The sequence below is a fragment of the Triticum aestivum genome, chromosome 2B (assembly GCF_018294505.1).
Source record: "Triticum aestivum cultivar Chinese Spring chromosome 2B, IWGSC CS RefSeq v2.1, whole genome shotgun sequence".
In the NCBI taxonomy this organism is placed as follows: domain Eukaryota; kingdom Viridiplantae; phylum Streptophyta; class Magnoliopsida; order Poales; family Poaceae; genus Triticum; species Triticum aestivum.
Genome location: NC_057798.1, coordinates 139,129,031 through 139,154,565, shown reverse-complemented (window position 1 = coordinate 139,154,565; position 25,535 = coordinate 139,129,031). Strand labels below are relative to the sequence as shown.

The window sequence follows — 25,535 nt, the reverse complement described above, 5'->3', positions numbered from 1 at the left end:
TAAAAGATTTGGAGTAGTTCTTTAAAGAATCCGGCCTCCCCTCTCTCGAAACCCCCACTCAATACCACCGGAGTGCCGCCAAGCTGTTTGTCGCACCACCTCCAACTCCGCCACTGCCATGAGATAGCCGACATGTTTTCGACGAGCCCGGCCACCCATTCGACCAGCCGCCGCCACCGTTGCACTCCACGACGACCGGCACATCTCCTGGAAATCATCCGCACACCCAACGACCACGGGGCGTCGATTACATCGAGACCTGAGACTCGCTGCCCGTCTCCGGTCGGTGTTGGCGCCGCCGCCGCCTGTGGGTGTCGTTCACCTCCTTGGAGGCGTCGCTATGGTGTGTTGCCATTTTCCCCCTCTTGTTTGGATTGTCGTCTCCGGGTGAAAGCACAGGTATTGGACTGACGATGGCGGCGTTGTGGCGTCGTTTCTCTGTTGGGAGCATCATGTGTGAAGACATGGCTTAAAGGTTTTGTGATGCGGTTCTCCAATGTGTGCGGCTGGTTCGAATATAGGTTCTTGGGAGCAATGTACGCCAATGCTGATGAGTTCAAGAAGGTGGCTTTCTCGGGACCAATCGAGTCCCGCCACCCACTCGCCATCTCCTTTTCGACATTCAAGGGTGGTTGATGCGTCGACAAGGGAAGTCCGGATGAAGTGATTGCTCTTTGAGGCGATCGGCGTTGGTCAAGACGCGGCTATGTTGCTCTATGTTTAGGGCAGGCTCCTTTGCATTGTGTATGTTATGTGTGTGGTGTCTTTTCTTCGGATTAGCTCGGGTGTGGTGGTTGTCTACACTTGTTGTTCGTAGCGAGTTGTAGCTTCTTATAATTGTCTTCTATCTTTTATAAAAATATTGTACGCTTTTGGCATACTCTTGGAAAAAAAAACTAATGCTTACTCCAAGTGTCTCACCATTATTATTCAAAACTTAAATTTGAGTGGTATAAATACTTCCCACGTGTAAAAACAGCAATACAATTTTCTTTACGGAAGAAAAACGACGTGCAGTTGCTGCTGAGTAGTACTCCCTTCATCTCAGTTTACAAGTCCTACGCATATATCTAGGTTGCTAAAGTTATTATCCTAATATAAACTATATAACACAAAAATTATATCTTTTGATCTGAAGTTTATATTGATATATTTTTTGTAATATATATGATTTGTATTAGGTTGATCAAATTGACGATCTAGGAATACGTGCACGCCCTATAAAAGTAGTAGACATTAACACGGCCGAACATCACCAATTTAACGAGCGCAATCCATCGGAAGCAAATGTGGGAGCAAATTCAAGCCACAAAATCGCGGTAACAGCCACCGAAAACGAGGCCATCAGAAAAGTCAGCAAAATGAGAAGGAAACGGAGAAATTTCGTTTCGAGAGGCAAATTGGGAAAAGAAAATGCGCATCGGCTGGCGACGACGGCGACGCGTGGGATTGGTGGCGGCTGGTCCCAAGCTCGGGCACACCGGTACCGATGCCGATGCTCCTCCCACTCCCCCCAGCTCACCTAATACGCTCTCCTCTCTCTCTATCCACCCCGCCTCCCTCGACTCGCTCGCTCGCCCGCCCGCGCCTCGCTCCGTCCCCGGGCGATGTCGTCGTCGCCGCCGCTGTCGCCTCGCGGGGCGGAGGAGGAGGAGGATGGGGGCGCCAGGAGCGACGGCGCCGGGAGCGGCGGCGGCGGCGGCGGCACGGTGTTCAGCTACGGGGAGGCGGGGTACTGGGACGCGCGCTACGTGGAGGAGGGCGGCGCGCCCTACGACTGGTACCAGCGCTACGCCGCGCTGCGCCCCTTCGTCCGCCGCTTCGTGCCACCGGCCTCGCGCCTCCTCATGATCGGCTGCGGCTCCGCGCGTACGTCCCCCCTCCCTCTTCCGCTCTCCTCCTCGTGATTGCTCCGTAGATAGAGACTGCGCTCGCCTAGTGCTCGAACTGGAGCAGCCAGCGTGTTGGTTGTGCTCGTCATGGTGGTGCTTGTGCGTTCGTCTCCCATTTCCGGAAGTAGAAATTTCCTTTCCTTTTCCTCTCCTCCTTTTCAGGTTTGGTTCAAATAGGTGCTTGATTGTGATTTGTGAATGGGGGTGATTGGCACAGACCAGCGAGTGAGCAATCTTTTGGATTAGTTGATTGCACAGAGCACGGTCAGCGTCTATTGGGATCGAAATTGCTGTCATGGCAATAGTTTCTAGATAGCTCCTCGGCTAGGTGTATCTATTAGTATATAACAACATGGCAATCACATAATGTCATTCTATCAGTCCACATGCTGGCATGTATCACTTCCAGTAATCTGATCATTGTACTCTGGATGGGATAATGTGCTATAGTGCTACAGTTAGGCAATCTGTGAATTGATAGAGTTGTGATGTTGATGCCACACAATATCAGTGGGGCATGCACAGTGTGTAAGTTAATTTTTCAGAGGGACTTGCAACCAAACATCTGAATTCTGAAACCAGCACAGCTCTGTGTGATAACCCAAACCAAAACCAACCTTGGTTCCACTTGTTGCCCAGTAACTCAAAGTTGCTCTGGGCTTTTAGTATTATGGTAAGACTATCTATGCTGCATCGACGCGTTAAATGCATGGCAGCACATTTGATTTTCACTACTTGTATGAACATAGTGTCCTATTGTGTTACATTAGTCATAGTTTCATTACAGATATTTCAATGCTTATGCATACACACTAGGGGTTGGGTTTTGCACCCTCGATGGGCTGATCTGGATAGAGTTTAGGATGCGCTTCTAAATCTAGGCTCTATGATTACACTCCCTGTGCTAATTTAAATTTTCTCCCCGTGCTCTGCTGTTCGTAGTTATGTCAGAGGATATGGCCGCTGATGGCTACATGGAGATAATAAACATTGACATTTCTTCGGTTTTAATTGAGATGATGAGGAAGAAGTACTTCGATCTTCCACAGCTACAATGTATCCTTAAATATTTTACATTCCCTCTTTGTCCGGGAAGTGCAATCTAGTGTCTGTTGATTTCCTTATGAGCTGTAGACATGCAAATGGATGTTAGGGATATGAGTAAATTCTCTGACGAATCGTTTGATTGTGCCATTGATAAAGGTGTGAGTTTCTTCATGCTACAGTGGCTTTCTAAGGAGTATTGATTCTATTGACAACACTTTGCTTAATGCCGTTTGTTCTTTTTGTACATTTCTTAAAGGTACTCTGGACTCTTTGATGGTAAGTAGGTAATGTTCTGTCATTGTGTCTTTTCCTTATTTTGGTACTACTTCAACATCGCGGTCTTTCTGCTTCCAGTGTGGTGTGGAGGCTCCTCTCAGCGCAGCTCAGATGGTCCTGGAAGTGGACAGGTTCTTAATACTTTGTCCCCCCATTCAAGCATCACTTACAGCCTCATGTACACCAATATATTGTTAAGTTCAGCATTCCTGCATTCTTATCAGTGGTATCTTCTGATTGTAGGCTACTTAAACCAGGGGGAGTCTTTATGTTGGTATGCAGTTTGGATAAGTTTCTTCGTAGTGCAGACTTAATATGTCATTTCTTGCCACTGATTATAACGATCATTTTTTGTTTCTGAACTGCTAGATAACTTATGGTGATCCATCAGCGCGAATTCCTCACCTGAACCAACCAGTATGCAGTTGGAAAATTGTACTGTACATTCTGCGTACGTATTAGTATTATGTCATTTCGCAGATACGTTCAATTGATCCGCAATGTTGAAAATTTTCCCTGCTTAATAAAAACAGAATCTCTGTTTGCTTGCTCATGTATAGGGTTTGCTCCACGTTTTGTGTAAATCCGAGCTTTAACTTGTGTAGTCAACACCACTGAATTCACAGTAGTGTAGTTCATAAGAACTTTACTTATAAGATAAACAGAACTGTAGCATGATCATTTTTTAATGCATTGCAGCAAGACCTGGATTCAAGGGAAACATAAGAAGATCTGTCTTCGACCCTGTTCCACTGACTGAGAGTGGTAGATTGCCTGAGGGCTTTGTTCTGGAGGATCCTGACTCTCATTATATTTATGTCTGCAAAAAGGGCCAAGAATTAACAGGGATAGATTCTCCAACCTTAAGCCACTTGAAGTTGCAAGATTCCGAGTGAGCTGTAGGATAATTCATCTCACAATATTTGTGCATTGTTGTGATCCTTACAAGATCAAACAGCGTGATGCTGCCACCATTATGGCCATCCAAAAATAGAAAGTGCGCCTTTGCACGAGTATACATTTTTTCAGTGATCTTGTAAGAATCATCAAGTTATTATATTGTGTTACCACTGGTTGTAATGCGGTGCTGGAAGGAGGATATGATTGTTTGGCACATTTGAGGAACAGAATTTGTCCCAGTTTCATCCTCTGTGGAATAGAAAAGGAATTGCCATTATTCGTTGATTGTATTTTTGTTTGTGTGGAAGTAAAAACACTATCAGTTTCTTCAAGGAGTAGATTCATGTGGCATGTTCTGGGTTTTAGGTATTTACTGTTTCTGCAAAAAAATCTTGTTGCTCATGCCTTGAGATATCTGAGGCGTAGTCATATTCCAAGTTGCAGTGCTTTTGTTATGCTTCTTAGCACATGGAGGGCAAATATTCAGACTGTGTAGTGTCGATTCTTTGTTACCAAGATGTAAGTTTCATTCTCCTGGTTAGTCATTGTAACACATGGAGGCCCCAGCTTTTCGGCATGCGAGTTTGGCAATCACTGTTCAGGCGATAAATTACATCATACATACTTTATATCTATGTGAAACCATTTTGCAGGCCTGCAGTTGCATGATCTGCGAAACATGTGGTTTGATACTTTGATGGCTTTCTATATCTTACTTCACTTGATTTTTCTTATTTCTTGTACTGAATGAAATTGATACAGCAACTGAAACCATGCAGCTTGTGATTACAGAGTTTACAGTATCCCCTGGTTTGGGACCAACATATAAATTTCATTCTCCTGGTAAGTCACTGTAACACAAGGAGGTGCAGCATCCTTTGGTGGCACCAGTATTGCAACATGCCATTTTGGCATAGATCTTCAGACTTAACGGATTACACCATACAGTTTCCTATCTATATGGAAGCATTTGCTGACCTTCAGTTACAGGGTCTGCGGAGCGCAAGGGTTGATGGCTTTCTGTGTCTAACTTTACTTGATTTTGTTTGTTTCTTGTACTGACTCAAATGATACAACCTGCGAAGCTGCTGGTGTGCTATTTTTAGTGTAAAAACTTCTTTTCTTTTGCTAATCTTGTTCGCATTCTTTGCAGTCAGGGAGAGCTTTGCCTGCGAGGAAATTCTGGACAAGCACAAGGGCTCGCCGCGGCTGGTAGCTGGGGACCTCATGGCCTGCTCCTCTGACAGTTACCAAGCTGAGATCACCCTTGTACTGCACAATGTATCCACCCACCTCTCCGGCACCCTGCATTCATAAGATCGAACAGATCATTATATTTACCGAGTCCGAGCAAAAGCAGGTAATAATCATGATATGAGAGCTTGAAGGTTTCAAATTATCCTGATCATCTCAACAGGTTAAAATTATTTCCGTGCACTTCTGTAGCAACTGAATTATAAGTTTTAGCAACAATCTGTTGCGTTAGCTTGTTGTTGCAGTGAAAAGATTTGGGCAGGGAAGTGGTGATTGTAAGTTAGCACCTTGGTGCTGCTGAACCATGGCCTCCATTTCGCTGCCACTGGGAGCTGGAGCTGGTTGACAGAGAGCCTACTGGAAGTGACGGGCACCCTCCCGTCAGTGTCTCCACTGCAAACAAAAGGTCAGTGGCCGTTATTTTCACCATTGCATGTATACCACAAATCATTTCACTTCTATTCTGGAATGTCACATCACAGACTCTAATCAAGTAGTATCCGAAAACGCCTATCATGCATACCTGTAAACCCAGACTCTGATGTTGTTCTTCATCAGCTCCCGGATAATAGGCAGGACCGTTTTGGCGCTGTCGACCCAGCGTGTCAAGACTTCACTGAAAACAAAATAGATGGAATATTTTGCAAATTATGACATGGTTCTTCGAACCAAAAAAAACAAAAGAACTTGATGTGCCAATGTGATGTATATTGGAAGGATGCGATTGCACATGGGCCACCGAGTCATTGGCATGGCCAACTAGCAAGATGAAAGCTTATATAATCCCCTAATAATTCGGCGCATGCTGCGCAAATGCATGTGCATGGATTAAAGAAAGCAAGAACATATTTGCGGTAGTTGCAGTTCAGGCCATGTGCAGGTGATAACACCATTAGATAGATCTTGGTATGAACCTATCTTTCCTGGAGAACACGCATGCTGTAAATTAGGCGGGGCGGACTGGTACGACGCGTGACCTATCTTCTCGTTTGTTAACTCGGAGAAAATTGCTGGACGACGGCAGCAAGTATACTAATCTAATCTCCGGTAATTTGCACAACAGTTCGTCGATCTGCATCTGCATCTAGATCAGGTGCTGCAAGTTTGAGCAACCAACCAGCCTTTTCAGCATACTAATACTAAATTACCACATTGTTGCTTACAAGTTTGCATCTACTTTCTTGTGATGCACCTACCCCTACCGCCCATGCACGCAGGGCGTATAATACTCCCTCCATCCCATAATATCTATCATATTGTTTGCTGCAGAGGATATTGGTAGGATAAAGTGCTGGTCTAACTGGTCTGGCGGATGAACGCTTTTTCGTGCAAGGGTATTGATTAGTGTGGTGTGTGTCTAGCGTGAGCAAGGGTTCACTGGAATCAACATATATATGATTGCCTCCTCCTGCATGTTGTGCAGCAAGATAAAGCAACCCGGTTAGTACTTAGTAGTTGAGGCATGATTGACGGGTCGCACAAAAGAAACTCCAATAAGACACTTGTGCGCTTCACTGTGCTCTCAGATCATCACTAAGACACTTGTGCCGCCGTTGCCCAAGCAATCACAAGTAGGGCTGCAAGAAAAGCTCGAGGCTCGTGAGCCGCTCGAGATCGACTCGTCTTTTGACTCGACTCGAGATCGACTCGAAAAGAAACAAGCTGAGTTTGAACACTTTATGTAGCTCGACCAAGAAACAAGCCGATCTTGAGTCAATGTTGGCTCGCTCGATTTTAGCTCGATAGCTCGACAGAATATCATTATGTTAAATGAACATGCCATATATTAAATGAAAATAAGATAATTTATTACCATATATGTTGTTCATAATTTTTCTCCATTTTATTTACCAACGAACATGAAAACTTAGTTAAGTGCAGAGAAGATTTAGGCCTAATTATGGCATGTGGTCGACTATGTGTTAAATATCCTATATTTTTGCCAAGTTTCCCAGCATATTCATCTTATTTTTTTGTTTTTCATCCATAGATTTATAATTTTTACCATCTCATTTAGCTCGAGATCGACTCGAGATCGTTACAAGCTGAGCACGAGTCATGTTCTACAGCTCGATCATGAGCTTCACTTAGTTTGAGCTCGCTTGAATTTTCATATGAGTTGAGCTGAGCCAACTCCAACTCGCTCGAGCTCGACTCGTTTGCAGCCCTAATCACAAGGCTCTGGTTGATGCAAGCGACGGCCAGCTTAAGATATTTTTCGTCCAAGATAATGAAAGATGAAGACCAAGTTTCATTTTTTTTTGTTCTTGTTATTATTACGTGAATCAGAGAGGAGTCTCCAGGTCTCTGAATCGTACTGTGTGAGATGCATGGGTCAACACTAGCTTAATTAATCTTGTTAGCTAAATCTGGGCAACTACCTACATTTGTCAAGGACAAAAAAAGTGGTGGAGTGAGTAGGATGGGTGCAGTGTAGTGTAGGGTAGGTAGCATACCTGCAGGCCGACCAGGGGTGGTCGAGGCGGGTGACGTTGGCGTGCATCGCCTTCTGCACGTCCGGGCGGTTGAGGTACGCGTCCACGTAGTAGTCCGTGCACGGATCAAAGTTGTCGATCTGGCCACACGTAGAACCCAAGCAAACTTAATTACTAAAACCAATCGACATCCCTATGATGATCATGTCAAGAAAAACATCCCTACGATGATGATCTAACTAACTAGCCTCATCGATCATTTAGCAGTTAGCGCCGGTGGTGCAGTACAGTACGGTGCTGCCACCGTACCGGCTGTGGTGTTGGATGGATGGAAAGGCCGCACGCACGCACGTACCGAGGGGGCGATGGGGGGCGTGACGAGCTTCTCCGACTGGCAGTTGGGCGCGTAGATGTTGTAGATGTCGATGTCCCGAAGGCTCTCGCCGGCCTCGTCCGACGCGTCGTCGCAGAGCGCGCTCGTCGCCGCGCCGGCGCCGGCGGCCGTGAAGTTGCAGTTCTTGTCGATGCCGGCGGCCGTCTCGTCGGAGATGAACGCGTGCGTCCAGAAGAAGTCGTACATGCCCTTGCTGTCCGTCCAGTCGTTGATCACCGCGTTCCCAATCTGTTTTTCACACCACCCAAACCGGCCGTCGTCAGGGGTGACAAGACTGAGGTTGACGTGTGTGGCCAGCCGGATTATGTCATTAATTAACTACTCTCTTACCATGATGCCTTTGAGGTTGATGGCCGGGGAGGCGTGGCGGAGGATGGCGTGGGCCAGCTGCGGCACGTAGTGGCCGGCGTAGCTCTCGCCGGTGATGTAGAACTCGCGGCCCTTGTACTCCGGGAAGCGCTCCATCCAGTTAGCCAGGAACAGGTACGCGTCCTCCGCCGTCCGGTTGTCCCCGCTCCGGCCGTAGTCCGCCGTCGTGTTCGAGTACGAGTACCCCACCCCCGCCGGGCTCTCCAGGAACAGCACGTTCGCCGCTGCACCATTAATTAATTGCCCGGTCGATCACTTGTCGGTTCCTCAATGGCTTTCAGGCCGGAGAACTCGAGAGCGTGGTGACTGCGTACCGTGGTTCCAGGAGTAGGGGTTGCGGTAGAGCGTCTTGCCGTCGCTCATGACGCGGAACGGGCCCAGCTCCTCCATGGCGCCGTACCCCAGCGACGAGCACCCCGGGCCGCCGTTGAGCCAGAGCAGGAGCGGCTTGCCCTTGGACGACGACCCGTCGCCGTTCCCGCCGACGGCCTCGGCGAGGTAGTAGAACAGCGCGCGCCCGGCCGCCGCGTCCACCGTCACGTACCCGGCGTACTGTGCGAAGTCCACGCCGCTCGGCTGCCCGGGCAGCGCCTCCACGCGGTCGGCCTCCTTGCGCCCGGCCTCCGCCGCAGCCGCCGCCGGCGCGGTTCTACCCGTCGCTTTCGTCGTCGTCTCCTCCTCCTCCACGGCCGCCAGCGACTCCCAGGACGCGCGGGAGGACGGCGACCCGCGCAGCCGGTTCAGGTAGTCGCCCTGCCTTGTCCGCCGCACCTTCGCGGCCGCGGCCGTGCGAGACCCCAGCGCGAGACATTGCACCGCCACCAGCAGCAAGAGCGCCACCGCTGTGCTCTTCATGGCGCGCGCCAGCACTGTACGATCGGACGGTCGTCGGAGCGAGCTAGAGCACGCTGGAGTGCACTGAGGACGGCGGGCGTCTGCGTCGATCTGGCCTGGTATTTATAGGGCGGGAACCCGGAGGCTACCAATTGAATTTGGACGTGGGACAAATGGTGACAGGTAGGAGCCCGCCGGTGGCAGGCTTCTCATCCGATACAAGATAGATCGTCCATTTGATCCGTCCATGCGCCCACTAGGCACATGCTTCCATGCTAATGAATTTCTTCTGTTGATCCCCGGCCATTTGCTGTTAGTCTGGTGCTCGACATAGAAGGGAACAGTGAAGTTGCAACTTGCAAGTCTCTCGTATTTGAAAACATACGCAAAGGTTATGTGGTTCCTTTTCCACCCACGCCACCTACGTTTTCGATTTTATCGGTTTTTTCCCACCGTTTTTCCTCGAGAACCATCTTTTTGGCTTGTCAAATATTCCACCCGTCTCAAAATAAGTGTTTCAACTTTAGTACATGGGAAATATAATCATGTTTTCTTTGATAATTCGATCAGAAAAACATGTGTGTGCCCTGTCGCAGCGCACGGCCAATTATCGTGTTTTGCCAAAGATCACTTCGCGTTTCGACGATGAGATAAAGGTTGAGACCGATGGTTTCTTCATCAGAACCCATCGATTTAGTTAAACCAATCGTGCACTTAATTTGATCGCAGACGCCGCTGTCAATCAAGAAACTAAGTACTCGTTCGTTGGGTTAGGAAGGAATCTTAGGTGGTCTTGTCGGTACAAATCGTGAATTGTGTGTGCAGACCTCGATTTGACCGATCCACTATTGAAAGTTGATGAGAAGACCCATCTCATCGCCAGAAGAAGATCTTCTCACTCACGGTTGCCTCTGCTTAATGAAAGAACGAGCCTGCCGTGTCTTGTCTTGATATAATCACTCACGGATGGAGGAGTCTTAATCGGTCAACCTCAGCGGCGTCGTGATCAGTCATAACCATCTAGAAGACCAGAAGGAAGTGTTGATCCATTCAGCCAAAAAGTAATAACAAGGGGACCAATTACCGGACGGTGGTGTGACTGGTGTCTTTAGCTGCAACGCATGTACGTACGTAGCTGCGTGTGTGCACCTCGTGCATTTTGGCCCTTGTGCTGTACAATAGTGAGGGTGGTGGAAAGAGCTTTCCGCCCACGTACTGCGAATCTGTTGTGGCTGCGGCTGCTCCAGCTAATATCATTGGTTTGGTTGAGCAAGCTCGCAATTAGGCGATCGATTGCCACCACGATGGATGATTTGGACGCAAGCTTGGTCAGCATTTGGCCAGGCGAAGTGCTAAACTGACAGGTCGTCGCTGATCACTAGTGCCGGACGACGGCATGGCCTCAACCCTGACGGCTGGCGTCCAAATCCGGTCGCCGTCGCCGTCGGTCTCAACACACCTGTGTATGATTGCTGCGTGGATATGGGGGCGGCGCCGGTCGCACGTCACCGCGCGGCAAATGCCTTTTTTTCTTTGACAAAGGATGCATTTTATTACACCCTAGCCGTAGCAACCGCGCCACCATGGAACGAGCCAGATCAGGCCAGCAACCGTGCGTCCATAAATAATCCCGCTTAGTGGTCCCATTAGTCTTATATATGGCTCGTCAACAGAAGCCGAAGCCAATCAGCAAGTCCTAGACTGTCAAACAGAAGTCAACAAATTCCAATGCGGTCAAGACCGGTCAAAGATAGTCTGAGCAAGTAGAACTGGTCAACAAGTCAAAGAGAAGTGAAAAAAAACAGGTACCAATGAAGAGAAGAAGCAAATAGGCCCAAGCCCAATAGCCTTCATATTGTGGAGCAAACACGCCGGTTTTCCTATTTGCCGCACGTTCTGGCAAACAGTCGCCGAATCACACGCATGATCGACGAACGAGTAAGTGTGCCGACACATTTTAGCGGCAGGCAAGTGCTTCTAGTTTCGCTTTTCAGAAGGTTCCAGCCTGGGTTTTTACTAGTTGTGGGAACCTTCCTGAACCGGTCTTTTAAGATCTTTTTTGCTTTCATTTTTTATTTCTTCTTCTTCATATTCTTCTTTTTGCCTTCTTTAGTTCAGAAATTTTAAAATGTTCAGGATTTTAAATATTTTCTGAAATTTTAAAAAATGTTCATATTTTTCAAAAAATTGATGAATTCAAAATATTTTTAGATTTTCTTCATAAATATTCATTTTTTCCAAATATTTATTGGAGTTCCAAAAAAATCCATTTTCAAAATGTGTACGGGAATTGTTCAAAAAGTGTTTGTATTATTGAATATTGTTCAAAATTTTGAAAAAAAGTCTGCTGCATAAAAAAAGGTTCCCAATTTTTTTTAAATCGTGTTTTTGGAAAAATGTCTAGAAATTTTGAAAATTGTTCTAGTCTTCCCAAAAGTGCTAAGTATTTAGAAAAATTCAACTGTTCATAAAAATTTCCGAAAATTGTTCAACTTATAAAAACATGTCCATAAACTTTTTTTAATGTGTTTTAAAAACCTTGCGCATCCCGCCACTATTGGACGCAAGAGGGTCTCGTGGGGTTTTTATACTCTGAGGGCCCTCTAGGGGTCGTGGACGATGTCCAGGTTATGCATTGAAGCTCGGTGGTAACGGCGGTGTTGTTGGCTAGGCGAGGGAGGTATGTGCTCACCAGAATCCGTTGACGAAGGTTCTGGCAGTGGCGATGGGTTCAATTAGTGACAGCCTGACTATGACAACGAGCATGAGCAGGAGCCAAATGACGGGGGCGGCAGGGGCTATTTATAGGGCAGGGTAGCGAGCTCAGGCGTGCACTTGGGGCGTGGGGGTCATGTGACGTGGGCGACGTAGTTCACGAGATCGTGGGTGCGATATTTCTAGGCGGAGGTTGACGATGATAACGTGCTGCGATGACGCGCATTCAATTTCCTTTAAATTGGACGGTGCTGGCATTTTGTCGACATTTTCTTTCGATTTATTATCATAGGTAAGTAAACTCTAGTGAAACAAGAGAAATCATTAATCCAAATTATGTTCTATCTTTTCCATTGTCACCCTTATAAATTTAACGTGCATGTCCCCTCATGGCGTATTTTCAGGGTTTCGACTTGATTAGGTTTCCCCTTTTCTTTTCTTTCTGTTTTTATCCTTTTTAATTTAAATTTGATTCAATGATCAAATTGATCCAAATATTTGGGGCTTAGTAATTTTATATTTAAGCCCAAATTCCAGAGAGGACCCTATGGCATGGAATAGTCACGACAGATGTCCTCGTGAAAGGACTTAGTCGTGGAGTCATCGCCTCTAGGTTAGCTTAAAGGGGTTAAACGGGACAAATGACACAGGAATTATACTGATTCGGCCCTTTGCGGTGAAGGTAAAAGCCTACGATCCAGTTTTGGGTGGTATTGCTTATGTCTCGATTACCAGGGAGCGAATCCGCTTGACCTAGCTTTCGACCTGTTATTTTTCTGTCCTGAACCGCCGCCGGGTTGTCCCTTTATATACACAGGTCGACGCCCAATGGCTCACAGAGTCCTGGCCGACTCATAGACAACGTGTCCGGCTTGGTGACTATATTTACATGCCTTACAATACAAGTCTTACATATATGGCAGTTTATACCTACGGGCCCTAAGTCGCCCTTGGGCCTTGGGCCCTTGGCTGTTAACCGCTATCTTTAATGTCTCCATGGGCTTCATATTAAGATCGCCATAGGTATAACCCGGCCCCTCCTGGGCGGGTCATACCAATAGTTATATCCCAACATTAGGCCCAGGTTGATTTGAACTTCTCATGTCAATCTTCAACACTTAAAGAATCTTCCCTTCTCTTCTTGTGCGAGAACTTATAACCCGCCATGACGTCACCTCCTGAGATTGCCATAACCCGCCATGACGTCACCTATCATAAATTTGCACAATATTCGACATATCTCAACAGATCTTTGTTTTAATAACTGCCCCGAGAATCGAGGGGGCCGAGCAGCTGGATAACCACGTTCTGGCCTCCTCATTTTTCGCGCCCACTTATTAGCCTTCCTTATAAATAGGGTCGACCGGTCTCTTCTTATTCTCCCCCTTTCCATCGTCTTCTTCCTCGCGCGACCCTCTGCCGCTCGAGCTCCACCGCCGTCGCGAAGCACTTCGTCCTCCTCGACTTTGGCCGCTGCATCAACCTATGTCGGATCAGAGTACTCCGGCGCTCCACCGCAGTTGGATCTGCACCTATAAGTGCTTCTCCTCCAATGTGTCAGATCACATTAGGGTTTCGGCTGTTCCTCGTGTTCTTCGTAGTTTCTTCTTAATTCCTCCATCGTAACTCCTTTTGATCTGAAAACGGCATAGAACTTGTACGGCAATAAGTTTGCATTTATCCTCAATACCAGCGGACCCCTTTTCCATTGAAAATACATCTCATTAGAACTTATGAACTCCTTTGCACTGGTATTAGGTCTTGATTATTTTTCTTTCTCTGAACTGCCTCTGATCCAAAATAATAGTTTGCAATCTGCGAAACCTATTTGTACGGTACTTAGTCAAAAACTGCATCTTGATAGATCCACCTAGCCATGGTGGCTCATACCACCGGCTGTAGTTAACTTCGATTCTCCACAGATTTCTCCTTTGATAGATATCAAACTGCTCATGGTGGCTTACATAACCCGCTTTAATTAGTCATATACCATTAGGCCCCTTCTTTAAGCCACCATTTTGCATACGTACTGTAATATTTTCCGTCCGGCTTAGCTTGAACTGGCAAATTTGTTCTTTTTTCCTTTTAGGCTCCCTTTTCAATAATGGCGCCCAAAGCGACCACTTCCACAATGGCACCCAAGACGACCACTTCATGCAACAAGGTTCCTTCCATCGTCACAGAAAACACGCTTGAAGACTTTGTGAAAACCGGATACTTGCCGAAGAAGTTTGTCATGTCTTACCGCCCCCCTAAGCCGTCAGAAGAGAAACCTCATCCAAAGGAAGGAGAAGTCATTGTCTTTACTGACCATATGAACCGGGGCTTCTCACCGCCCGACTCTAAGTTCTTCAGGGACATTCTGCACTTTTTCAACCTGCATCCTCAAGACAACGAACCCAATTCCGTGTCTAATATATGCAATTTTGAAGTATTCTGCGAAGTCTATCTTCAAGAGGAGCCCACTGTGGAATTATTCAGAGAGTACTTTTATTTAAACTGCTAGAATGAGTATTCCAACAGACCCAGTTTAGAACTTGGTGGGATCTCAATCCAATGATGGAGAGATGCTATTTTCCCGTATGCGCACCTACCGAGTCACCCCAAAGACTGGAACCAGACATGGTTCTACTGCAAAGATACCTCACCGGATGATGAGAATTCACTGCCCGTCGCGCCCTGCGCCTGGAATCAAATCACCCTTTTCCTAACAAGCTATCATCTGCTGAACGCAAGAAGCTCGCTCCTAGTATCACCAAGGTTAAAGCTCTGCTGGGCAACGGCTTAACCGACATTGACTTAGTTCAATGCTGGGTCTCATGGCGGGTCATTCCCTTAAGTCGCCACTCCGGTTTGATGTGCACCTACACCGGCGCCAAGAAAGATCCACTGCGTCACAACTTTGACGACTTAACAGACGACGCCATCAATGAGATGACAAAAGCTCTTCTGCATGGAAGTCTAGCGGACTGCAGCAAGGTGGGCCTGAGCCCTTTCTGCAAGTCTAACCCGGCACCCGGGGTAAGACACCATTTCCTTTAATTTTCCTTCACCCTTAAATACTTTGTTTTAACTCAACCTTGATGACTTTTACAGGATGATGACGATTTCTGGAAGAAAGAATATGATCATGAAGCTGCCAAGAGGGTCAGGAGGGCCAAGAAAGCCGCCAAGAAGACCACCAAGAAGAAAGGAAAAAAGCCCAGTGCTTCTGAGCTGCTCGCGCTAGATGACTCCTCTGAGTCAGAGGTAGCCCTTGACTCTCTTGGCTCCTTTTTCAACCATCTTATTGACATTGACTATCATCAAGATGACACGTGGACCAGCCAGGCTCTTAAAGAAGAGGTAACTATCATCTCATCCGACTCCGAGCCTTTGCCAAGACAGAAAACCCGATGAGTAACCCGGAAAGTAAGATTTTCACACCCTTTGGCTCCTCTGGATCCTGATTTTCTTTTGAAGCAACAACAGCATGAAAGCCAGTGACAGACTCGGATCAACAAGGATGTAGAACTATCCTCCGGCTTACCAAACACGCCGAGGAAGCGCCGAAATGAGGTCTCCCCTGATTCAAATTCTTTATATCCTCTAGCAGGTCTCACTCGTCAACCACTAAATTCCTCCGATTCCAATTATCAGGAAACATCTCGTTCCTCCTCCGGCGACTCATCCCAATCACATTTGCTGGCTTTCAAGACTGCCTCGGGGTAATAACAATTATTTACTTGATTCATTTATCCTTCTTGACACTTATATTGATCTCTTATGACTCTCACATTTGCTGGCTTTCAAAACAAGCCGGCTGAAGACCCAAAGGTTAATGAACCGAAACAAACAGTTGCTGCACCTGCAGACTCAATTCCTCCACCATCAGAGCCGATTCTTGATGACCCGCCAGTGATTTCTGACCCCCCAATGGAGCGAGCCAGTGATGCTTCTTTGAATCCTGAAGCTTCAAGTCTAGTGAAGACGACCGACAGTCATGATGATGACGTGGTGATCACCAACACCAGCTATCGAGATCCGGGAAGACCGACCATTTTGGCCAAACATTCTGCCAAGGAGGAACACATCCAACGGCGAAAGGTGAAGTTTGACGTTGCCAACTACTCTCTATTGAGCATTGGTGAGGTATATTCTAGCTATCTTAGCCAAGTGAACTCCAACCGCGACGTTGAAGTTGAGAGGGTAAAACAGATGCATCTGAAATTTGAGGCATGAGCTCTTCCTTAGTAAATTATGCACATCTTGCCATCCCCCAAGTCTACTGTTTATGATGAATATGCTGTAGACTTGACTTTTATGAGCATAAATAATGACCCTTGAAAGAATTTCTTCCAATCCGGCTTAAAGCCATCCGGCTCATAATGAATCTGTAGATATAAACGTCGTGTAGTTCTCACGAGCCGGTTGTTTGTAGCGACATTATCATAAGACAAGCAATATGCATTAGCCCCTAAGTGCCAAGTACTCTTGCTCGCAAAGTGCTTGAGACTTCCTTGTTAATGACTTATATTTTTGAACCGGCATATGCACAGGACACCACTGCTCATCTGGAATCTCAATTGGGTGATTTGAAATCCCAGCTGGAGGCGCAAGAAGCTGAGACCCAGAAGGCAAACTCCAAATTTGAATTTAGTGCAACTGAATCAGAGAAACTGAAAGCCGGCTTTGACGTTGAGAAGAAAGCCTGGGCTGAAGATAAAATTGCTTTAACCCAACGAGCAGAAAAAACGGAGGCGGCTCTTGAGGAAGTAACCACAAAACTGTCCGGCTTAAAACGCCGCGTATGGCAGATGGTGTCAACTATCTTTGGTAAGTCCCCTTATATATGTCAAATTTGAATATCTGCCAAGATGACATGAACCGATTCTAAGTCATCCATGATTGTTATGCAGGCCCCAGGAGCACCGATCTCAATCAAGATATGTTGGTGAAGCTGAAGGCGGTTTATACGCTAGTAGAATAGCTGTACGCCGGAACTTAGCGCACTCTAGCCACAATCTCTCCATCTAACCAAGCTCCAACACTCTTAGTTGAAGTCTTGAGAAAGCTTTCCGTATTTCCTGAACGGTTTAGTGAGATGAAGCGATCATGCGCAAGAGCCGGAGCTGCGTCAGCATTGAGCCGGGCCAAGGCTTGGCTGCCAGGATTAGACCCGGCCGACATATCGACCGGGTACCCGAACTTAAAGGAAGATGGTACCTCGTTCAACAAGAAAGACTTTGCCAACTGCATTAAGACCATACGTCCTCTGGCTAGTCTGATTGCTAGTGAAACCGATCTATCCAGATATGAGCCGACCTATGACTTGGGAAACCAGAAGATGCCAACTCCGTCATATAAAGTGCATGATCTGATACCCCCACTCTGTAAGCACACTTTCGCGCCTGAAGTTGACCCGGACGAACTTATTGATAATGAAGCGGAATTCCAAGATTTGAGTGGCATTGACTGGTCATCCCCAACCTTCCAGGAAATCGAAGAGGACGAAGACACGGAGCGGGATGATCCAGAAGCATCATGCCATCAAAGCCAAGAGGATTGAGCCACGGGGCGGTTCATGTTGGTGATATTTGTTGGGGAACGTAGCAATGATTCAAAAATTTCCTACGTATCACCAAGATCAATCTAGGAGATTCTAGCAACAAGAGAGAGAGACATGATGTGCATCTTCATACCTTTGAAGATTGCTAAGCGGAAGCTTTACTAGAACGCGGAAGATGGAGTCATACTCGCGGCGATTCAAATCGCAGAATATCCGATCTAACGCCGAATGGACGACGCCTCCGCGTTCAACACACGTACAGCCCGGGGACACCCCCTCCTTCTTGATCCAGCAAGGGGAGAGGAGAAGTTGAGGGAGAGCTCCGGCAGCACGACGACGTGGTGGTGGAGCTTGCAGTTCTCCAGCAGGGCTTCGCCAAGCACTACAGAGGAGGAGGAGGTGTTGGAGAGGGGGAGGGCTGCGCCAGGGGAAGGGTGCGGCATCCCTCCTAGCTCCCCTCTATTTATAGGGGAAAGGGAGAGGGGGGGCCAGCCCCCTCCAGATGGATCTAGAGGGGGGGGGGGCAAGGGGCGAGGCTTGCCCCCCAAGCCAAGGGGGGCGCCCCCTTTAGGGTTTCCCCCAAACCCTAGGCGCATGGGCCCGATGGGGGTTTGGCGCCCAGCCCACCTAGGGGCTGGTTCCCCTCCATATTCAGCCCATAGGGCCCTCTGGGCCAGGTGGACCCTCCCGGTGGACCCCCGGAACCCTTTCGGTTTTCCCGGCACAATACCGATAAACCCCCGAACACTTCCGGCGACCGAATAAGGACTTCCCATATATAAATCTTTATCTCCGGACCATTCCAGAACTCCTTGTGACATCCGGGATCTCATCCGAGACTCCGAACAACATTCGGCAACCACATACTAATTCCCATAACAACTCTAGCGTCACTAAACCTTAAGTGTGTAGACCCTATGGGTTCGGGGATCATGCAAACATGACCGAGACATCTCTTCGACCAATAACCATCAGCGGGATCTTGATACCCATGTTGGTTCCCACATGTTCCACGATGATCTCATCGGATGAACCACGATGTCGGGGATTCAATCAATTTCGTATACAATTCCCTTTGTCAATCGGTATATTACTTGCCCGAGATTCAATCATCGGTATCCCAATACCTCGTTCAATCTCGTTACTGGCAAGTCTCTTTACTCATTCTGTAATGCATGATCCCGTGACTAATTCCTTAGTCACATTGAGCTCATTATGATGATGCATTACCGAGTGGGCCAAGAGATCCCTCTCCGTCATACGGAGTGATAAATCCCAGTCTCGATTCGTGCCAATCCAACAGACACTTTCGGAGATACCTGTAGTGTACCTTTATAGCCACCTAGTTACGTTGTGATGTTTGGTACACCCAAAGCATTCCTACGGTATCCGGGAGTTGCACAATCACATGGTCTAAGGAAATGATACTTGACATTAGAAAAGCTCTCAGCAAACGAACTACACGATCTTGTGCTATGCTTAGGATTGGGTCTTGTCCATCACATCATTCTCCTAATGATGTGATCCCGCTATCAATGACATCTAATGTCCATGGTCAGGAAACCATAACCATCTATTTATCAATGAGCTAGTCAACTAGAGGCTCACTAGGGACATGTTGTGGTCTATATATTCACACATGTATTAGGGTTTCCGGTTAATACAATTATAGGATGAACAACAAACAATTATCATGAACAAGGAAATACAATAATAACCATTTTATTATTGCCTCTAGGGCATTGATGACCCACAAGTATGGGGGATCTATCATAGTCCTTTCGATAAGTAAGAGTGTCGAACCCAACCAGGAGCAGAAAGAAATGACAAGCGGTTTTCAGTAAGGTATTCTCTGCAAGCACTGAAATTGTAGGTAATAGATAGTTTTGTGATAAGATACTTTGTAATGGGTAACAAGCAATGAAAGTAAATAAGGTGCAGCAAGGTGGCCCAATCCTTTTTGTAGCAAAGGACAAGCCTGGACAATTTCTTATAATGAGAAAAGCGCTCCCGAGGACACATGGGAATTATCGTCAAGCTAGTTTCATCACACTCATATGATTCACGTTCATTACTTTGATAATTTGATATGTGGGTGGACCGGTGCTTGGGTACTGCCCTTTCTTGGACAAGCATCCCACTTATGATTAACCCCGATTGCAAGCATCCACAACTACAAAAGAAGTATTAAGGTAAACCTAACCATAGCATGAAACTAGTGGATCCAAATCAGCCCCTTACGAAGCAACACATAAACTAGGGTTTAAGCTTCTGTCACTCTAGCAACCCATCATCTACTTATTACTTCCCAATGCCTTCCTCTATGCCCAAATAATGGTGAAGTGTCCTGTAGTCGACGTTCACATAACACCACTAGAGGAGAGACAACATACAACTCATCAAAATATTGAACGAATACCAAATTCACATGACTACTAATAGCAAGACTTCACCCATGTCCTCGGGAAAAAACTTAACCACTCACAAAGCATATTCATGTTCGTAATCAGAGGAGTATTAATATGCATTAAGGATCTGAACATATGATCTTCCACCAAGTAAACCAATTAGCATCAACTACAAGAAGTAGTCAACACTACTAGCAACCCACATGTACCAATTTGTGGTTTTGGATACAAGATTGGATACAAGAGATGAACCAGGGTTTGAGAGGAGATGGTGCTGGTGAAGATGTTGATGGAGATTGACCCCCTCTCGATGAGAGGATCGTTGGTGATGATGATGGTGATGATGATGGTGATGATTTCCCCCTCATGGAGGGAAGTTTCCCCGGTAGAACAGCTCCGCCGGAGCCCTAGATTGGTTCCGCCAAGGTTCCGCCTTGTGGCGGCGGAGTTTCGTCTCGTGAGCTTGCTCATGATTTTTCCAGGGTAAAAGACCTCATATAGCAGAAGATGGGCACCGGAGGGCTACCAGGGGGCCCAGGAGACAGGGGCGCGCCCAGTAGGGGGGAGGAGCGCCCCCACCCTCCTGGCCAGGGTGTGGGCCCCCTCCGGTATTTTCTTTGCTCAATAATTCTTATTAAATCCAAAAATGACTTTCGTGGAGTTGCAGGTCTTTTGGAGCTGTGCAGAATAGGTTTCCAATATTTGCTCCTTTTCCAGCCAGAATCTCAGCTGCCGACATTCTCCCTCTTCATGATAAACCTTGCAAAATAAGAGAGAATAGCCATAAGTATTGTGACATAACGTGTAATAACAACCCATAATGCAATAAATATCGATATAAAAGCATGATGCAAAATGGACGTATCAACTCCCCCAAGCTTAGACCTCGCTTGTCCTCAAGCGGAAGTCGATATCATGAAATATGCCCACATGTTTAGAGATAGAGGTGTCGATAAAAATAAAATACGGACATGAGGGCATCATGATCATTCTTATAACATCAACATATATAAATTTTGTCATATGATTTCTTATTTTCAAGTAACAATCTATTCACAATGTCAAGTATGGTTCAGAAACTTCATTGAAAACTAACAAACTATAATCTCAGTCATTGAAGCAATTGCAATTTATCATAACATCAGAAAGAGTCAAGAGTAGAGCTTTTCAGCAAGTCCACATACTCAACTATCATATAGTCTTCTACAATTGCTAACACTCACACAATACTTATGGTTATGGAGTTTTGATCGGACACTGAGAAAGGTAGGGGCTTATAGTGTTGCCTCCCAACGTATTCACCTTTGGGTGATGTCAACAATAATAGTTCATGCTAACGAACATCCAATTGGATATATATATCGGGATCTTTCCAACAGGAGGTGCTTGCCAAAAGATAAAATGAAAAAGGGAAAGGTGGAGATCACCTTGACTCTTGCATAAAGTAAAAGACATAAAGTAAAACATAGGCCCTTCGCAGAGGGAAGCAGAGGTTGTCATGCACTTTTATGATTGTATGCACAAAATCTTAATGGAAAAGAACGTCACTTTATATTGCCACTTGTATATGGACCTTTATTATGCAGTCCGTCGCTTTTATTGCTTCCATAACAAGATTGTATAAAGCTTATTTTCTCTGCACTAATAAGTCATGCATATTTAGAGAGCAATTTTTATTGCCTGCACCGATGACAACTTACTTGAAGGATCTTACTCAATCCATAGGTAGATATGGTGGAATCTCATGGCAAAACTGGGTTTAGGGATATTTGGAAGCACAAGTAGTATCTCTACTTGGTGCAAGGAATTTTTGGCTAGCATGAGGGGGAAAGGCAAGCTCAACATGTTGAACGATCCATGACAATATACTTTAACTGGGATGTGAGAAAACATAAACCATTACGTTGTCTTCCTTGTCGAACATCAACTCTTTAGCATGTCATACTTTAATGAGTGCTCACAATTATAAAAGATGTCCAAGATAGTATATTTATATGTAAAAACCTATCTTTCTTTATTACTTCCTATTAATTGCAACGATGACCAAAACTATGTTTGTGAAATCTCAACAACTTTTATGCCTCATACCCTTTATATGTGAAGTCATTACTATCCATAAGATCAATATGAACTCTTTTATTCTTTTTATTCTTTCTATTTTTCTCAAGATCATGGCAAGATAGCAAAGCCCTTGACTCAACACTAATCTTTATTATAGATAGCTCATGGACTCGACTACATAGAAGGACCACAAAACAAAACTCAAAACTAATTCATACCAAAACTTTATTCTACTAGATCTAGATATTACCAAAAGGATCGAACTAAATAAACCGGTAAAGATAGGAGTGTGATGGTGATACGATACCGGGGCACCTCCCCCAAGCTTGGAAGTTGCCAAGGGGAGTGCCCATACCCATGTAATTATGTCCTCGGAGGTGGTGAAGAAGGAGTTGTTGATGATGTAGGCTTGTCGTCCATCTTCCAAGGCATAGGCTCACCATCATAGAAGGATGATTGAGTCTCCAGGATCCTCAAATCTGCAGCCAAACTCGTCCTCTTGAATCTATATTCATAATCACAGTTTTGGTTTTACAGGTCATAGATCTGGGCTTGGAGGTGCTCGATTTTCTCATGAAGTTTGAAGATGGTTTCCCCAATGTTCTTGGCATTCAGCTTGTGGTTGTTGGTGAAATCCGCGACCATCATCTGGTTGGCGTTGAGTCCACGCTCCACCATCTCTTGGCACTTGAAAACTTGCTGCTCCATAGCTTCGAGCCTTGTCTCCACGCTTCCGGTACGCCTTGGTCCCTCCATATCACGGATGTGCAGCACCCCCTCACACATCTCAATGGTTTGAGGGTGTTGCAGCACCTCCACAAGATAGGGGTTGATAACCCTCTCGAAAAACTTGTCCTTGGGAGTGCTTGGAGATGTCAAGGTGCTCTAGATCTGTTAGAAAAATAGCTCGAAACGAAAACAAAAGATTCTTGCGTGATACGGTGGTCAAAACTTTCGGGAGATTATATAATGAATTTTTACCGACCAAAAGAAGTAACGTGCAAGAAAACGGAGTCCGAGAGGCACACGAGTAGCCCACGAGGCAGGGGGGCGTGCCCAGTAAGGGTGGGCGCGCCCTCCACCCTCGTGGAGGCCTCGTGTCCTTCCCGGATTACTTCTTGCCTCCATAAATTTTTAAATATTCCAAAACGGAGGAAAATTGCCATTAGAACTGTTTTGGAGTCGGTTTACTTACCGTACCACATACCTATTCCTTTTCGGAGTCTGAAACGTTCTGGAAAGTGTCCCTTATGTATTCCTCCGGGGTTACGGTTTCAATAATATTAGTTTCAACATTTATAGGATTACTTGAGATATAATGTTTGATTCTTTGACCGTTCACCATCCTCGGACTTGTGCCTTCAAAGTTGTTGATTTTTATGGCACCGGAATGATAGACCGCTTCGATAACGTAAGGACCTTCCCATTTAGAGAGAAGTTTTCCTGTAAAAAATCTTAAACAAGAGTTGAATAGCAACACATAATCACCTATGTTAAACTCACACTTTTGTATCCTTTTGTCATGCCATCTTTTAACTTTTTCTTTAAACAGCTTGGCATTCTCATAGGCTTGGGTTCTCCATTCATCAAGTGAGTTAATGTCAAATAACCTCTTCTCACTAGCAAGTTTGAAATCATAGTTGAGATCTTTAATGGCCCAATATGCCTTATGTTCAAGTTCAAGAGGTAAGTGACACGCTTTTCCCTAAACCATCTTATACGGAGACATACCCATAGGATTTTTATATGCAGTTCTGTAGGCCCATAATGCATCATCAAGTTTCTTGGACCAATTCTTTCTAGATCTATTAACAGTCTTTTGCAAAATTAATTTGAGCTCTCTATTGCTCAATTCTACTTGACCACTAGACTGCGGGTGATAAAGGGATGCAATTCTATGATTAACATCATACTTAGCAAGCATTTTACAGAAAGCACCATGAATAAAATGTGAACCACCATCAGTCATGAGATATCTAGGGACACCAAACCTCGGAAAATAACTTCTTTAAGCATCTTAATAGAGGTGTTATGATCAGCACTACTAGTTGGAATAGCTTCTACCCACTTTGTAACATAATCAACAACAACTAAAATATGTGTGTATCCATTAGAGGCCAGAAAAGGTCCCATATAATCAAAGCCCCAAACATCAAATGGTTCAATAACAAGAGAATAATTTATAGGCATTTCTTGACGTCTACTAATATTACCAATTCTTTGACATTCATCACAAGACAAGACAAACTTACGGGCATCTTTGAAGAGAGTAGGCCAATAAAAACTGGATTGCAATACCTTATGTGCAGTTCTATCTCCAGCGTGGTGTCCTCCATATGGTTCGGAGTGACACTTGCATAGGATCTGTTCCTGTTCATGCTCAGGTACACAACGTCTAATAACACCATCTACTCCTTCTTTATAAAGGTGTGGGTCATCCCAGAAGTAATGTCTTAAATCATAAAAGAGCTTTTTTTGCTGGTATGTGAAACTAGGTGGTATAAATTTAGCAACAATGTAATTAGCATAATCAGCATACCATGGAGCAGTACGAGAAGCATTAATGACCGCTAATTGTTCATTAGGAAAGCTATCATCAATAGGTAGTGGGTCATCAAGAACATTCTCTAACCTAGACAAGTTGTCTGCAACGGGGTTCTCAACTCCATTTCTATCAATAATATGCAAATCAAATTCTTGGAGCAAGAGAACCCATCTAATAAGTCTAGGTTTAGCATCTTTCTTTTCCATAAGATATTTAATAGCAGCATGATCAGTGTGGATAGTTACTTTAGAATCAACAATATAAGGTCTAAACTTATCACATGCAAATACAACTGCTAAGAATTCTTTTTCAGTAGTAGCATAATTTCTCTGGGCAGTATCAAGAGTTTTACTAGCATACTGGATAACATTTAATTTCTTATCAACTCTTTACCCTAAAACAGCACCTACAGCATAATCGCTAGCTTCACACATAATTTCAAAGGGTAAATTCCAATCAGGTGGCTGAACGATAGGTGCAGTGATCAAAGCTTTCTTAAGTATTTCAAATGCTTCTACACAATCATCATCAAAGATGAAAGTAATATCTTTTTGCAATAAATTAGTCAGATCCTAGAGATTTTAGAAAAGTCCTTAACACTACTAGGAAAAGGGCTATAGATGGAATTGACACTAATGGCGCACCAGACATGTGGTGCGCCATTACTATATACTAATGGCGCACCATGTGTTGGTGCGCCATTAGTGTCCAAATACTAATGGCGCACCACATCCACGGTGCGCCATTAGTAAAAATATTTTTTTTAAAAATTTTGTTCAAAACTACTAATGGCGCACCGTGGGAGTGGTGCGCCATTACTAGTTGAACTAGTAATGGCGCACCACTCCCACGGTGCG

General features: G+C 45.4%; 2 protein-coding genes across 2 annotated transcripts; one reads left to right on the top strand and one right to left on the bottom strand.

Moving 5' to 3' along the window:
• The first annotated feature begins 1,505 nt into the window (after positions 1-1,505).
• Positions 1,506-4,282, top strand: LOC123043909 (EEF1A lysine methyltransferase 4). Its single transcript, XM_044466501.1, has 8 exons — positions 1,506-1,869; positions 2,835-2,948; positions 3,027-3,095; positions 3,196-3,215; positions 3,294-3,346; positions 3,459-3,489; positions 3,585-3,666; positions 3,915-4,282. Exons 1-8 carry the CDS (start codon positions 1,608-1,610, stop codon positions 4,109-4,111), a joined length of 828 nt encoding a protein of 275 aa, XP_044322436.1. The 5' UTR covers positions 1,506-1,607; the 3' UTR covers positions 4,112-4,282.
• Positions 4,283-4,823: 541 nt separating this feature from the next.
• Positions 4,824-9,718, bottom strand: LOC123043905 (serine carboxypeptidase II-3). Its single transcript, XM_044466498.1, has 7 exons — positions 8,882-9,718; positions 8,529-8,791; positions 8,160-8,426; positions 7,826-7,944; positions 5,893-5,985; positions 5,657-5,762; positions 4,824-5,420 (listed from the first exon to the last, which is right to left on the bottom strand). The coding sequence occupies exons 1-7, from the start codon at positions 9,420-9,422 to the stop codon at positions 5,244-5,246; spliced, it is 1,566 nt and encodes a 521-aa protein (XP_044322433.1). The 5' UTR covers positions 9,423-9,718; the 3' UTR covers positions 4,824-5,243.
• Between the last annotated feature and the right edge of the window lie 15,817 nt (positions 9,719-25,535).